General features: G+C 33.4%; 1 protein-coding gene across 1 annotated transcript; it reads right to left on the bottom strand.

Annotated features, from left to right (window-relative positions):
- Positions 1-10,847: 10,847 nt before the first annotated feature.
- On the bottom strand, positions 10,848-12,614 carry LOC107874387 (LRR receptor-like serine/threonine-protein kinase EFR). The gene is made up of 2 exons (XM_047414360.1): positions 12,208-12,614; positions 10,848-11,766 (listed from the first exon to the last, which is right to left on the bottom strand). Exons 1-2 carry the CDS (start codon positions 12,612-12,614, stop codon positions 10,848-10,850), a joined length of 1,326 nt encoding a protein of 441 aa, XP_047270316.1.
- Between the last annotated feature and the right edge of the window lie 2,646 nt (positions 12,615-15,260).

The following is a 15,260-nucleotide window of genomic DNA, read 5'->3' as shown; positions in this document are numbered from 1 at the left end:
GGGTCACTTTATGACTATATAAACTTGCATTTTCCACAAGTTTCGGATGAAAATTTTCTAGATTAAAAACACTTCTTGTCTTCTAAAAAACTCTGGGTGATCATCTCCCGTCTAGTGAGTTTGAAGAGAATCTAATCATTTGAGGTACCGCTACTGTCGAGTTGTTAAGCCATTTTATACAGGGAGAAAAAATTTGCAACCTCGGGTACTTTAGGAGAATTATTTTCTTAAGGACACTCCATGAATTCATAGTACTTGGCTTTTTCTGCTTCATCTATTTTTCTTTAAAAAACTGAAAACACACTTCTTTGAAAGATCATTTTGATCTTGTGTTGAAGGTGTTGGAAAACTTTATAAGTGTTCTTGATTTATTTTTGAACTTGTGTTGAAATAGTTTTGCCAAAATACAGGTTTTGTATACCCAGAACAACAATATGAAATTGAGTGGTGGTTAGACGAGTTATACTGCATGTGGTGGAGTGTTATCCCATCAACAAATCAGCCGCCCAAAATATGATAATAGCTAAAATGAGATGCTGAGATGGATGTGTTGGCATACTAGGGTGATATGATCAAGAAAGAGGATATTTGGGACAAAGTTTGTGTGACCTCCTTGGAGGATAGGATGAGGGATGCGAGACTGAGAACTATGAACATCTCAAATTATATCAAAATCTAGTAAATCTCAGTATACTACTGCATACCTGCTGCACTTTAGAAGCAATTATGTGGTACAAATCATTAAGCTCTGGTAAATACTTCTCCCTCATTGACTTGATCTAGATTTCAAATTTTAATTAAGTAGATTCCAGAAATGGAAACACTTAATTTCCATGTTGATAGGTGAAATTACCTCAAATGTACGATGCACTAGAGAATCTTCACTAAAGAACCTTCCAATTTCAAGATAAAAAGGTTAGAAGTGAAATAGAAGAGGAAGACTACAAATAACATGTAAATGGTAAAATAAGCAACAGAGCTTTAGTTCCTTTGGCTTCTTGGTACACATTCTTGCTCACATCAAGAGTAGGAATTTACATAATGTGATCATAGACCACGAGGAATCAGATAATAGTTTTTTATAATCAGGTTGGGAGATGTAATATGGTATAATGGCAATAATTTTTTAATATTTTCTTTTGACTTTAAGGAAGTAAAACGAGGGTAAAGAATGAAATAATGAGTATGTAGATTCCATCACAAGCAAAACACGATAGGATGGATTATAATGAGGATGTTAATGTTGCAAATTTTTTGGAAAATTCAAATTATTCAAACTTATTTCTGGTTAATAAAACAAGTTAGGGATGTGAGTAAAGAAGATAGAGGGGTGGTCCTGTTATCCACCAAGTTTTGAAGATAGAAGAATCAAATTTTTCTATTATAAGAAATGATAAACAACAGAAAAAGTATACCAACCAATACATATGAGCTGATGTCTTTTCACAGTCCCATTTATTCAGGTATAGCACAAATACATTTATCCATCAAACATACAACTAAAAAAATTAGTTGCTGGGACTTAATGCAAACTGGTGACATGTCAAGAAGACTAATACCATATCTTACAGTCATAATACCTCATGAATTTAGATAATAAGGCCAAAGTGTTCAACAACTAGTTCTCCGTGATCAATTAATTTATCAAGAAATACACCACATCACAGTTATATTAGTGCTTGTGAAATTATTTTTTTGTCCTTGACAATATTCTACTAATATCGAATAGTAAGGATTCACATATCCCATATCAACTTGCTTGGGATTAATGCATAATTGCTGTTATTACCTATTAACATGCTCAATTTTCTATTTCCAACAAACTTGAAAACATAAAGTACCTTGGGATGAAAGTATTTGTTGTAAGAGCAGACCGTTCATCAAAATCTACTTTAACAAACACAAAATGTTGAGCAAATAAAAATACCATAGAAAAAAAATAACTTTTGGTAAATCTCTTCCCGCCTATCCGCTCCATCTGCATTTCCCATCTGAGATGTAGAATCTAAATTTGCTACAAATAAAACAAAAATTAGGGATAACATAAATATTACAGAAGTTTATTGCTTACAATATTAAGGTTTCAAAAAATCTGGGAAACAACAACAACAAACTCAGTGTATTCCCACAAAGTGGGGTCTGGGGAGGGTAAGATATACGCAATTCATACCGCTACCTCCGAAGAGGTGGAGAGGCTGTTTCAAATAAACTCCCAGCTCAAGATAAAGAATAGTAAACAACGGGATTGATGACACAATAAAAAATCAGGAATAAGAAATAATAAAATAGAAACCAGAGAAAATACGAAATACGAGAAATAAGGGCAACACTAAATAAGAAAATATGAACTAAGAAATAAAAAATAGCACCCTCACCTTGTAGTAACATACCCTCACATATCAAAGACACCAAAGTGCACAATCCTAGGATTACGAACCTGGCTACACAAGATCTCTCCACACTTACATTAGCCTTCTACCCTTATCCGTGACCTCCAGACCTTCCTATCTAGGTTCATGTCCTCAGTAAACTGAAGTTGCTCCATGTCATGTCTAATTACCTCCCTCCGTTATTAATATATGTCTAATTTCACATATATTAATACACCATATGCAAAGTATCGTGCATACGACATCAGGATCTTGAATACAATAAGCTTATAGAAAGAAACATTAATGAAGACATACCTGATGTGGAACATATTATCACATAGAGACACAGAAGCATTAGTAGAAATTAGTTTCTACCTCCCTGCCCTAACATATATATTTTTTTGCCCAATTTTTATATTTTCCATTTTAGTCAGTCCTAGAAAAAACACCATGTTTCATTATTTGACCTATCTTTAATGACGTTGTTATGAAAAATTTACCTACTTATTTGACAGAAGAATCTTTTATTGATGTGGGACCACACTAATAGTAGAAAAGCAAATCGAAAGCACCTTTAAACCATAGAATTAAATTCCGAAATTATCCTTCGCATGAAGAATGCACATTGCAGAAAAGGTTTGAATTTAAAAAAAATACCCTCAGCATGAAATAAGCAATGGACGTAGAAAAAGAGGTGTCTGCTTCAAGCCTTTTATTAATAGCGATTTTCATTCTTCTCCAAATGTACTTGTCTAAAAAAGATAATTTTTATCAACACTTTAGCTAAGATATTAATTGGGTATTTGGTATTATACTAATATTTCTATCTTTTAATTTATACTATTATAAAAGTAGCAACCTTCGACAAAAAATTTTGATCACCATTCGTAAGTCCATCTTTTGTTGGATAGTATTTTAATTACAATTAATTTTTACAAGTCCATTAAGGGAATCTAACATTGATGAATCTAAAATGGATGAAGAACAAGTAGCCTTCATTACAAAAATTTTCAAGAAGTTTTTCATGAAAAATAGATCTAACAAGAAAAGAACAAATACCAAGTAGAAGACCTATTACGAAAATCAGGCTGGATGCCACAAATGAGACAAAACATATTATCATATTAGGAATATTCCTCTTTGGGAGATTGAGTAGAAAAATGAAAGAGCCGAAAAGAGTAAAACGAAAAGGCAGTGAAAATGGAAAAGTAGGGTTTAGCCATGGAAGCTCACCTTAGGGTTCAGAATCAGAAGAATAAGAGGATAAATATGTTGATGAAACTGCACTCAAGAAAATTTGAGAACAGATATTGAGAGGAAGAAGAAACTTTTGAGGTAAGTATTCTTGACCTAAAAGAAAAGTTGCATCTTTTTTCAAAAAAAAAAAGCATATTTCATTAATGAATGCCTTAATTGATGATTTTCAAGAACTAACCTCTGATAGGAATGAACTATTCAATAATCTTACAAGATTAAAGTTTGATTATATTGATCTAGAAACATGCAAGATTGTTACTGAAAGGAAAATAGCATCCTAAAGGAACAAGTTATCAAGCTTGATTCATCAAATTTGAATCTCAAGTCTGAATTTTTTAAAGGGAAAAATGTTATGATTGAAGATCAAAAATGAATTAATTAAGATCTTAACATATGGAAAAATGAGTATCTTTATGGAAAATAGAAAGTGAGAAATCTAACTCCAGAAGTGTCTAAACTAATAATTGATCTTGAATAAGGAAAGAGATAGACTAACTCATCTAGAATTGTGAATAGATTGAGTGAAAGAACTCAGAATGAATAGGCTGGCTTAGGAATCTATAGAGAAACTGATTTCATAAGGGATTTCTGTTACATATGTGAAAATCTTGGACATCCGATAAACCTGTTGCCTAGGTGGGCTAGAAGAAATGTAGTCCATTATTTTGATCGTAAGAAAGGACTCAAGCTTGTCTAAGTTCTTAAAACTAACCCCTAAATTATTTTGTAGATAAAGGTAAAAGGAAACAAGCGACACTGGTACCTAGATAGTGCTTGCTTAAGGTATATGACTGGAGATGAATAAAAATTCCTTACACATACTTCATTTAAAGAAAGTAATGTGTCATTTAGAGATGGTATGTAGGGTACTATAACTGAAGTTGGAAAGAATGGCAGGTTTAGATCAAGAGTTTTTGAAGAAAACTATCATGTGGATGGATTAAAATGCAATCTACTTAGAATATACCAACTCTATTGCATAACAAATAAGTTACCATTTACTTCTGTAGGCCGCAAGGTGAGAAAAAAGAAGGATACAAAGAAAATTTTTCTCACTACCAAGAGACATAGAGATATATATAGGGCTGATATCATGGGTATTCCTGTTACAAAATTGACATGTCTAAGTGCAATTAGGAGTGACCCTCATCTTTGGAACAAAAAACTTAAACATGTAAGTATGAAACAACTGAACAAACAAGCCTCTAAGGACATAGGGATAGGCTCTCCTAAAACTATGTTCAAAGAGGAAAAATGTTTGTAGTGACTATGTAAATGGCAAACAAGTAACATCATCCAACAAAACAAAGAACAAAGTCAACACAACCAAGTGCCTTGACCTGGTCCATATGAACCCTCATAGACCAATGAGGGTACAAAGTCAAGGATGCAAGATGTATGTTTATATAATTAATTTAGATTATTTCAAGTTCACCTAGATAGTATTTTTAGCTGCCAAGAAGGATGCCTTTTATGTCTTTTCTATTTTTATCACGAAAAAGAAAAATAAACTATGTACCTCACAAATTTCCATTATATCTTACCATGGAACTGAATTTGCAAATATATATTTTATATAGTTTTGTTCAACTAATGAAATAGGTCAGTATTTGTCTGATCCTAGAAAACCACAACAAAATAGAATAGTAGAATGCAAAATAGGATTTTGGAAGTTATGTCTAGAAGAATGATGCTTGTAGGAAATCTTGTAGAAAACCTTACATTGTTAATAGATGCATGTCTAAGACCCTCCTAGAGAAGACTCCCTATGAGTTAATAAATAGTAGAAACCTAATAATGGAAAAGATAATATGAGAAAATTGGATGTCAGGAGTTATGAGGGAATCTTCTTAGGATATTCTCAACATTATAAAGCTTAAAGGGTCCTAAATAAAAAAAACAAACTCTTTCAAAAAAAGTGTGCATGTGTTTTTTAATTAATTGTGTATTGTGTTTATGACTAACTTGTAAAATGAAAGTGAAATTAAAGAGCAGTCACAAGAACAGGTTGTACCACCCAGTCAACTGAATAACAAACTGGAGGCACATTGATAGGGGTAACTACTAATCAAGGAACTGAACCACCCACAACACAAGTTTATGCTAAAGATATTTCTCCTAATATCTCATATGGGGTGGTGCCTAAATGTGACAAGTATAAAGAATCTCATCTAATTGAAAATATTCTCACTGATCTCACTTTTGGGATCAACACCAGGTCAGGATTGAGGAAATTATGTGCTATCAAGGCCTTTATATCACTGATTGAACCTACAAGGCTGAAGGAAGCACTTATCAATGCAAATTTAATAATTGCTATGAAAGAAGAACGCCACCAGTTTATAAGAAATAAGGTTTGACACATGGTTCCACCACCACATGACAAAATAATGATTGGAACTATCTGAGTTTATTGGAACAAGGTTAATACAACCAAGAATAAAGTATAGAATTTTATGATACATTTGAACCAATGACAAGACTTGAAGCAATTAGGCTCCTTATAGTTGCACTTTCAAAGAATTCACTCTTAATCAAATAGATGTGAAGAGTGTATTCCTAAATCCAAATCTTAAGGTGGAAGTATACATGAAGAAGCCACCTGGGTTTGAAAGTACTAAGCTTCTTTATTACATCTACAAGTTAGACAAAGCCTTGTATGGTTTGAAACAAGCCCCAATGGCTTGGTATGAAAAATTGTCAAAATTTCTCATTGAGCATAAGGACACAGGAGGTAAAAGTGACAACACACTCTTTTTTAAAACTAATGGAAAAGATTTATTGATCGTACAAGTATATGTGGATATCATAATATTTGGTTATACTAATGTCAACATGAGTCATGAATTTACAAAGCTTATGAGTAGTAAATTTTAGATGACCATGATGGGAGAATGAAACTTCATCCTAGGATTGTAAATCAAGCAAACTCCTACCGACACATTGATTCATCCGTAAAAGTGTGTGAAGGAACTTCTCAAGAGATTTTCTATGAAATAGATCAATGAGATGAGCACTCCCATTGCCACAACATCAAGTTATACCTTAATAAAACAGGTTCATCTATCGAGTAAAAAGTGTATAGAGGAATGATTGGTCTCCCTTGTATCTCACTATTTGTAGACCTGACATTTTCTTTAGTGTTGATTTATTTGATAGGTTTCAAGCCAATCCCAAGTAGTCTAATCTCAATTTTATTAAAATAATACTGAGATACCTTATAGAAACTTTTGACTTAGGTCTTTAATATCCTAAAGGAAAGAATTTCATGTTTGTGGGATATGATGATGATGATTATAGAGATTATGTTGTAGACAGAAAGAGTGCCACATGTATGGCATACTTGATGGATCATATTTGATCTCCTTGTGTACCAAAAAGCAAAATTTTTTTTGTCTTTTACACTGTTGAAGGTGAGTATGTAGCATCATGTTATGAACAGTTGTAATGGATTAAGCAATAATTCATGGATTTTGATATGGATGTTTTTTCTTCTCCAATTTTCTGTGACAATAGTACTACCATCAAGATAGCTAACAATCTAGTTTGATGTATGTAATACCCCGTATTATCCTAAGACCAGTTCATCTTCTATTACATACATAAGAATCTTAGAACCTGAAAATTTCACTAAGTGTCAGAGACTTAGTCATATATTTTTCTCCTTAACTTTTACGGATTTTAAGTAGACATTCCAAGCTCTGAGACAATGGTTTTTAAGTTGATTCATGTTTAGGGGTGTAAGAAGGATGTCTCAGGGAAGTTTTAGAATTTTTGGGAGGTTATAGCATTTTTCGTTTAGATAGTAGCTCACTGCGATTGTACCGCATTGCGATGACATAAAAAATAACACTCGTCCAATTTTTAGTGGAGCACCACGATAGTACCGCATCACTGTTAAGTTATAATTTGCAATTGTCCATTTTTCAATGAAGCACCGCGATTAGCCTGCATCACGGTGAAGCTTAAATTCCTACTTGTCCCTTTCCAGTGGCTCATCGTGATTGAACTGCGTTGCGATGAAGTACTAAATCGCACTCATCCTTTGGATGGAAAATTCTAGTAGCTTAATGTAATTCCACCACCTCACAGTAAAGGCGTAATTGCCATGTTCTTGTTCCATAATTTAAAATTCATGTGTAATTACCCTTATCCTAGTGTGTGAAGTGCTTATGAGGTGAATAATGTTCCTAGAAATCACTTAGAGCCAAGTTGAGCTGAGAACCTTATATTCATCCAAAGTTTGGGGTTTGATTCAATAAGGGTATACATTAAACATGTATAACTTTTTATATACATGGAGATTTTTAGGTTAAGACCAACCAAATTGTAGATAATTGAATTAGCTTTCCAACTATACCAATTTCACCTTAATCGAATACCCGAACGAAAAGATATAGCCATTTTAGTGTGAGGTAGTAAGCTGCCGCGATGGTACCGCATCGCGGAAAGGAGCAAAATCGGGATACAGTTATGAATTTTTGCTTTAAATGAATGAGAGGCAATGGAGTATTTTTCCACCTCAACCAAGGTCATAAATACACGATCTTAAGCCTTCATTAGGGCATTATTTTGCCCTCATAATCCTATTTTACTCCCAAGAACAAACCCTAATCAATCTTCTTCAAGATTCATCCATTCCATTACCTCCATTCAAGAAAACAATCAAGAATTAAGCTTTCTATTCCAATAAGTTTAAGAAAAATATTCAAGAATATTCCAAGAATGTCAATCCGATTCATCTTCTTCAAGGAACAATCTTCAAGAATACAAATAGGAATTCAAGTCAAACTTCTTCATCAATTTAAACAATTAATGTATGTGAAAATTTTCAACAAGGATAATTCTTTCATTCTTGTACCCAAAATTTAATTTAAAGTTGATTTTTATATCAAATTACATGAATTTATATTTGAGGTTTATACCCATTTATTACCAATTGAAGATTGTGAGATTTCAAGTATTGTTGATGTTGAATTGCATGATTTCTTTAGTATGTTCATGCGTATTTCAGAGATTTCCAGATTTTGAATTGAATTACTAATATTTACATCAATAAGCATAAATATTATGATGTTTTGACATGAATTTGAAGTATGGATTATTAGGCCCTAGTTGTATGCTGATATTTTAAGAATGATTATGCTTTTAAGCATCTCATGATATGTTTATGGATAACTTTGAATAAAGATTTGATTTTTTGATCTTTAGCTAAGATATGGAATCCACTTTACAACTTAAATTCAATTTTGAATGAACAGATGCACAGTTAGCTTTCAATATGAAACATTATTACTTTTTAAAGTGGATTTTCAACAGAATGAACATATAGATTAAAGGGAGTAGTATTTAGTACTGAGTGTAAAGTGTGGGATTAGCGTGCCCTAACTTTCATAGAACTATGTAGCCAACATAGGTATAGATTCAGATTATTCTCATTTCTATATAGATGAAAGACACCAATGTGATCACTTAGATTAGGTTATACTCCTTGGCAAGAGTATGACGCCTCTCCACATTGCGAACTTTTTCTCATAGGGGAACAAGACGTTGGACTCCATGATAGTGAGTTAGTTAACCAAAACTGAAGTTAAGTTAGGGACATTCAACATCGAGGAGGGAACTAAGGGCTCAAGAAAATGTGAAAGAAAGCTTTGCTTTCTAAAATTGGAATACTTGCTAGCTTCTTGTCTTGTAGCATTTTTGCCTTAGGATGATGACTTTGAAATTCTTTAGCCAAGTTCTCAGGATGCATTGCTTAGTTGTGACTTTCTCAAAATGGAATACAATGGAAGTCATTCGAGTAGGATGTGGCTTTCGACTGACTTGACATTCTGAAAGAAATTGAAGGATCCTCCAAATATTGTGTTCAACTATCTGTTTGTAGATACTCGTGGAACTATAAGGTTACTTTATTCGAGTTATGACTTGGATTTATCTTCAAATAAAGAAGTATGGGAGTAATAGTGAAATCAAGTTTCTTAGCACTTGATACTTGGGTTGTGATTGAACCAACAGTTGGTAATAATTTGACAAGGGATTTCCTTGCTATATTGGACAAAAAATCTGTTATTCTTTATGTGGAAGGAGGTCATGTTCGATTTGTGAGTAACTTGGTTCCTTAACATTCCCATATGACCCTGGGGTTAGCTTGCCTAGGAGAGACTCTAATTTCTTCTATGGCAATAATTTTGATCCTCCAAAAATTGTTGCATCTTCATTGAGCTTTTATAAAGTGCTTGAACTGCCTACTTCAGAGGATAGTCATCTGCAGAAGGTAGCTCCCAAGTTACATGTTACTGGCTATATGATGCCTAAAGAGAATATGATACCCATGAAGAAAGATACTTATGATTCTCAAATAGCAGTCATAAATGATAGAATTATAGCTTTTTTATGTCTTCTCTATGTGACTTTCGTGTATATTATTGAGGATTAAAAGTTCCCATTTGATCAAGAATTCATTAGTATTTCATTTGGTGGTCCTTCACATCAATTCTCATTCAATCTTGGTTGTTTCCTCTTCAGGATAATACCCTTGAGGACTTGGCGTTCTTCAATAAGTGGGGTGTTCTAAATTTCAGATTTTTAGCTCATCCTTGAGGTCAAGGATTATTTGAAGAGGAAGGATACGTAATGACCTGAGAAATGGCATTAAAATGAGTGCATCCAATCTAGTTCGAAACTAGAAAGACAGCAAGGGAAATAACTAACACTAAAATCAACGGCCACGATCAGAATTCAGTTAATGAGCTCCGAGGGCTCAGATACGGCCAACTGGATGAGTTCTGTTATAAAGCCTAACAAACTCGTTGGGCAGAGTATTATCGCATAACTGGTATAATCCAAATTCCCTCCTCTTTTGAATCCCTTCGTCTCTCTTTCTATTCTCTAACCTAGATCTCTTCTCTTCTCTTCCATTCTATAGATTACCAGCTCATCTATGGAGTCGAGTAGATAATTTTCTATATTTTTCAGTTATCCTTTAGTTTGCATTAATTGTAATCATCATCCAATATTATTCAATATAATATCAAAAAATTGTCCTAAAAATATTGTGATTACTCCTTTTTAACTTTTGAGAATTGGGATCATAACACCCTTTTGCTAGAGACACATCTTCTTGGCTTACATTCTTCTTTATATTTCTCAATCTTAACACCATATATCCAACGGCCAGCGCGAAGAGTGATCCAACCCCTAACAGAAGATATAACCCTATAAGAACTCTTTTTCTTCTTGAATTCTTTGTGGATTGGTTATGCTTGGTTTCATGTTGTACCGTGAGTCACCACAGAGTGCAACATTGGACAGGAAAGACTGACTGGTTAGGTTTGTGGAAGGACCATCAGTGGGAACCTCTCCACTAAGTTTATTGAATGAGAATTTCAGGTATTTGAGATACAGAAGACCTTCTAATGACTTTGGAATTTCACCAGTAAGATTGTTATAACACAAATCCAAGAATTCCAAGGACATAGGCCCCTCTAGTGTGCCAAATGATTCTGGAATAGGCCCCCCTAGTCTATTATGTGCTACAGAAAGATTATTCAGTTTATCTAGACCCCCTAGTGTGCTAGGAATGTTACTAGAAAAATCATTATTTGGCAGATCAATAAGTATTACAGCCTTTAAATTTCCAATCTCAAGGGGAATTTGCCCACTTAATAAATCGGATGAAACATCGAACTCTATGAGATCTTGAAGACTTCCCAAGCTTGCCGGTAATCTTGAATTCAGCCTGTTGTAAGCTAGATTTAGATTCCTCAAATTAGTAACATTCCCAAAGCACGAGGGCACTAAACCAGAAAAATAATTTTTTGACAAGTCTAATACACCAAGTTTCTTTAAATTACAGATAACATCTGGCATTGTTCCTTCTTTCTTGTTGCTAGTTAAGTAAAGTTCTTGAAGGCTCAACATGCCATGGACAGTTTTGGGAATATGTCCCATCAACACATTGTTAAACAAGTTAAGCCTTGTTATTCCAGTAAGATTTCCAATTTCTTGAGGAATGACGCCCTTCAATTTACAACCTGCTGCTTCAAAAATTTGCAAAGAATCGGAGAAATTACCAACATATGCTTGAAAAACACCATCTAACAGATTGTCACGAAGCCCGAGAACTTTTCGATTCCTACAATTAGTCAATGATTTAAGGAAACTAAAGGTTGAATCGCTGACAAAATTATTCCCCCACCCTCCAAGCTCAGAAACTCAAGGAATTCTAAGTTACCAAGTGATTCAGGAATTGGACCTGTGAAACTATTGCCTGAGAGATCAAGTATTTGGAGTCTTGAAGAATTTGAGATTAAAGCAGAGATAGAACCACTCAGATTATTTTATCCACAGTAAAGTCCTCCTAGGCTCGGCATTCTACGACCTAAATCTGAAGATAGAGTACACGAAAGCTTGGTTAGTGAAAGATCTAGGATCTGCAGCGATGACATGTTGAAAATGCTTGCAGGGAGAACCAGTAAACTCATTCAGTGATAATTCCACCTATTGTAGTTTCTGAAGATTACCTAGCTCCACTGGTATTTCTCCTGTAAATTTAGGGAACTATATGATTAATTACCTTGTAAGGAAGAAAATTTTTAGTTTCATGTAAGGAAATATCACACTACCTTCCAAATGTAGAATTTGTGTAGATGATGTTGTAAGAGCTGTTAAGTTGGCTAACTCTCTTGGTAAAGTTCCAACAAACTCATTTTTCCCTAATGCCAATATTTGAAGCTTTCTGCATTTCTCTAAGTTTGGAGGAATAACTGCATATAGGTAGTTGCTCATGAGATAAAGCCCTTCCAAGTTTGGAAGATGGTCACATATAGTTGTTGGAAGTTTTCTAGTAAGATTGGTATAGCTAAGAGCAATGACTTTCATCGACGTAATGTTGAATATTGATGGTGGTATAGAGCCAGTAAGCTGATTACGTTGCAGGTCTAAAAAAATCATGTAACGAAGATCACCAAGTTTCGGAGCCATCTCTCCTTCGAGAAAATTTCTCTGTATTCTCAACCAACACTTCCAAGTTTGTTAGATTTGAAAGGGAAGATGGAATTTCCCCCAAAATATTGGTTGCTGGAGAGGTATACAAAGCATAGGTTTTGTAATAAACTTAAAAATGATGGAATGGCTCCAGTGAAGTTATTGCTTGTGACATTAATAAATTTGAGTCTCTGTAAATGAACCAACTCCTTTGGCAAAGCCCCATGAAAAGTATTGACACTGATGTCGAGGGACATGAGAAATGAGAGGTTCCCAAGGTGTGGAGGAATGGTACCATGAAGTTGCATGCTAGAAATGTCTAAAGCAGTGACTCGGTGATGGCGGGAGCCACAAGTGATTCCAATCCAGCTGCAAACTGGAGCTGAAGAAGACCAGTTTCTTGCTAAGATATTGTTAGGATTATAAGAGGTGTGTTTAGTGCAAGAAGAGCAGCTTCATCAGTGCTAATATTGAAAAAAGTTACAAGTGAAGTATGACTATAAAGCAGAATGAAAACTGCTAGAGCAAATAGAAGATTGCAAATTCTAGCCATAACTATAACCAGAAGGGATATGGCTAATGAATCATCTTAAATGGCCTATTTAATGATATCAAATTCATTGGAGTGATTTTTAATTGGTTAAGAGTGTCAAGTTGTATTTAGGGGCCAATCTCGGTGGGATCACCATCTTCACGTGAACTCATGCTTCCTTCCCTAGATCATATATAGTAGTAGTATTATAGAGATGTGTGAACCCACTCTCAAAGTTTTTTCATTATCGTGCACCTATCCACTCAATTTTCTGAATACGCCTCTGGATATGTAAGTGTAGGTCAATTCTAATTATTGTGCCACTGACAAGTTATTATGGCATTGGTGACCCTTGTTATGCAATAACCCATAGAGTTGAAATAACATGTGGAAAAAACTAAAGTACACTCAAATAGGGTCTGTTTGGTGCTCGCCCCTATTTCTAAAGTGGCTTATGTATGCATTCCACTTGTTTGGATGTAACATTTCAAATTTAAATTTTAACGTGGCATTATTTCACAACTTTCTGAATAGTCACCAATCGTCCAACACAAATGCAAGTATAGGATATAGGCCAACATGTGTCTTTGGCGCGACTTCCATATCTATATCTATATTTATACTATTCTAAAAGTGAGAATCAAAAAGTTGCAAAAGTTTAATTACAAAAATGTCCGTCAAATATTGAAAGGCATTTTTACCCTCACTAAAATATTAATCCTACAATATTTTGTACCAAAAAGTAAATTATCTTTCTATAAATTATGGAATTCATTAAAAGTGAAATCCCTAAATTCATAATGAACTTTTCCTTAAACGTAATTATTTCTTGATTTTTCCTAAAGGTTAATAGGGGTATACTAAGAGCCTCCAGTCTTTTTAACCTTCATGCATTGTTCATATGGAACTACGTATGAGAATAGGATAATTACTCTTGAAACTTGAAGTGTTTTTTTTTTCATATCATGCGTGTGCTCATAAAGAATTGGTCCTTATTTATTGATTTATTTACTTTATTTGGGTTTTCATCATTAACATTTTCATGTGTTAGTGTACATGGATAATATTATGACAGCTTAACTTTGCAACATTAACAATAAATTGATTACTGCAGTAACTTTTTAGTATAATAAGTTGTTAGTTTTAGAATAAATTTGAATTTGGAATATCTATTAGATAAAGGTTAGTTTGTTGAGAAAGTGTAGGTTTTTAAATTTTAAATTATGAAGTTTGTTGTTTCAAGTTAGCTATTTAAAAGACCCATTGTGCTTAATCAAATTGTTGAAAGCTATTGAAAGTATTTCAATTCATTAAGAGGTATTTTAACTCCTTTTTGTTGCCCAATCTTTTTTAAAAAATCCAACAATTATATGTTTTTTCTTTATGTAGGTTTTATACGGTAGAAGTAGCAGCAGTGTCAAATTATTTCATTTTTTTTTTTCCGATTTGAATCTCCCGGTAATTATTGTGTCTTTTTAGGATTATCGTTTCTCTTTTATTTATTTATTTATTTATTTTTAAAAAATGTTTAGGGAATACATCTTATGAACTAGCAAACTCATTTTTCCTATTTGTCTTTTATTTTACATTTTAAAAGTTTCTAAATATGATCGAATATTATTCTAAAAGTTGAATTATTGAAATGTCCATGAAAAATTGAGCGATATTTTTACCCCTTAACTAAATATTACGATTACAATATTTTTGTACTTAGGAGTAAGTTTACCTTCAAATGAATGGTAAATGAAGCAATTAAATGAAAAGTTAATAGGGTAAAGTTCCATTAGCTTCCACACACTTACTTTATGTAATTGGCGTAGTTTATTCACTTTCTTAAATTTTCTTTCCTTTTCTCAGCAGATACAATTTTTGTCTGTATTCATTTTTATTTAATTGTTTACTCTTTTTTTTCCTTGCAAAAGAACTGAAGAAGTATTTGTTTGAGTGTTTTTTTATCCCGGGTAAATGTTAAATATGTAGTTGAAAAGTCAAACAATCAGAGTGGATTAACTATGCATATCTTTTATAGAGAATTGCCAAAATTACAATTCCCAGATGAAAATAGAAAATTTATATATATAGTAGAAGCAGATGCAAGTGAATATAGTTAC

Source organism: Capsicum annuum, chromosome 6, assembly GCF_002878395.1.
Source record: "Capsicum annuum cultivar UCD-10X-F1 chromosome 6, UCD10Xv1.1, whole genome shotgun sequence".
NCBI lineage: Eukaryota > Viridiplantae > Streptophyta > Magnoliopsida > Solanales > Solanaceae > Capsicum > Capsicum annuum.
This window is presented reverse-complemented; position numbering and strand designations above follow the sequence as displayed.

Coding starts and splice junctions, on each gene's coding strand:
- LOC107874387 (XM_047414360.1), bottom strand. CDS start 12,614: ATGGCTCCGAAACTTGGTGATCTTCGTTACATGATTTTTTTAGACCTG. Junction 11,767..12,207: donor AAAATTTTCTTCCTTACAAG/GTAATTAATCAT, acceptor GACTAATTGTAG/GAATCGAAAAGTTCTCGGGC.